General features: G+C 40.3%; 1 protein-coding gene across 1 annotated transcript in view; it reads left to right on the top strand.

Annotated features, from left to right (window-relative positions):
- The window catches only part of LOC101851765, a 26,310-nt gene extending 25,239 nt beyond the window's left edge, over window positions 1-1,071 (top strand). Inside the window, exon 7 of the mRNA XM_035972290.1 lies at window positions 943-1,071. Coding sequence (XP_035828183.1) covers window positions 943-1,071 — 129 coding nt within the window. The remainder of the gene's footprint in view (window positions 1-942) is intronic.
- Window positions 1,072-1,411: the final 340 nt, after the last annotated feature.

Here is a 1,411-nt window from a genome sequence, read left to right as displayed (position 1 = left end):
GTAGAACATTACACAAAAAAAAACTTTTTAACCCTATCCGTACACCCTGGGGTCACTTTGTACCCCAAGGGTTGTATTCTTCACATTTTAGAATACTTCTAGCACGAAGATCTCTTTGAAACTTTCAGTGTTTTTCAAATAATCATTCTGGTAGACTGCTATGCAAAGCGTACAGATCAGATTAACGAGTAAATTTCCTCTTTGGAAAGTGGTGGCACAGAGTTCCCCACGTCGTATGGATACGATAGTAAAACACGACGTACGGATAGGGTTAAGAAAATAAAACACATCTTCACATAACAGAACCAGAAGGCCCCTGGATTTGAGCTTAATTTTAACTGGTCAGCGAGTGGGAAAAATATGATATCACCTGTTGGGTACCTCAGAATTAAAAAGTTTTATCTGAAATGTTCGGCCGTTCTGAGTTACTGAGACCATGAGATCAAAAACCTTAATCTTCTGTCTGTTCTGTGAAAATCGTAAGAATATTCGGAATCGATATCAAGATATTCAAAGTATTGCATTCGAAAAAGCTTGACCTGTTGTGAAACTCAAAATTTTTGACGTCAAATTTCTCCAAACTATGCTCTGATCAGATAGAACTTTGTAATTCGGAGGTAGCGAGTTGTGTCCCCTGTGCTTTGGAAAATCCTGAATGGGTCGCTTTGAAGGACACGCGGGTTGACCCAGATTTCAGGAGTTTCAAGAAATCTTGACCTACACCAAAAGTGGGCATTGCCCTACCTATAGGAGAAGTTTGGTTTCTTTAGTGTGTATTATTTGTTTGGTTATAGAGAAAACTCTCCTTGTCTTTTAAAGAAACTGAACAAGGGGCAAAAACTTTACCTTTGACTTTCTAAAAACAGCATTTTTCGGGATAGCCCCCTTGTGCTTAAAAGCGACAAATTTTCCCTTAAGCTGTGTTTGAATTATCTATCACAGAGTCACAACTCAGGGATTGTATCTAGCACACTCTCAGTGGTCGCTCTGAAATCTACATCATTGGAGTCTGACAACATCTGGACTGGTTTTGCTCCACCAAGCATACAGTCTACATTGGCGGTCATCTAGTCGACTTTTGCGGGTTCACCGTCGACTTTGCAGGTCATACGGTCGATTTTGGAGGCCGTACAGTCGAATTTGAAGGTCAAAAGGTCGACTTTCGCGATTTCACTGTCGATTTTGCAGGTCATGCTTTGACGATCATACAGCCGAGTTTGGTGTACCTCGCTAGTCAGACCAGTTCAGCTCACTCCTTTGAAATAGACACCATGACAACACTCTCCAAATACAGCAAGAAAAAATCTTTTAAAAACAAAATGTATACCGTTTATAAAAGCTCAAAAACCACACATGTGGTTTCGAACACAGGCTCTAACCAGAACACAAAAAGGGGAATCCTCCTTAAAGT

Source organism: Aplysia californica, unplaced genomic scaffold, assembly GCF_000002075.1.
Source record: "Aplysia californica isolate F4 #8 unplaced genomic scaffold, AplCal3.0 scaffold00641, whole genome shotgun sequence".
Taxonomy (NCBI): domain Eukaryota; kingdom Metazoa; phylum Mollusca; class Gastropoda; order Aplysiida; family Aplysiidae; genus Aplysia; species Aplysia californica.
Note: the sequence above shows the minus strand (reverse complement) of the source record. Positions and strands in the feature narration are given on the sequence as shown.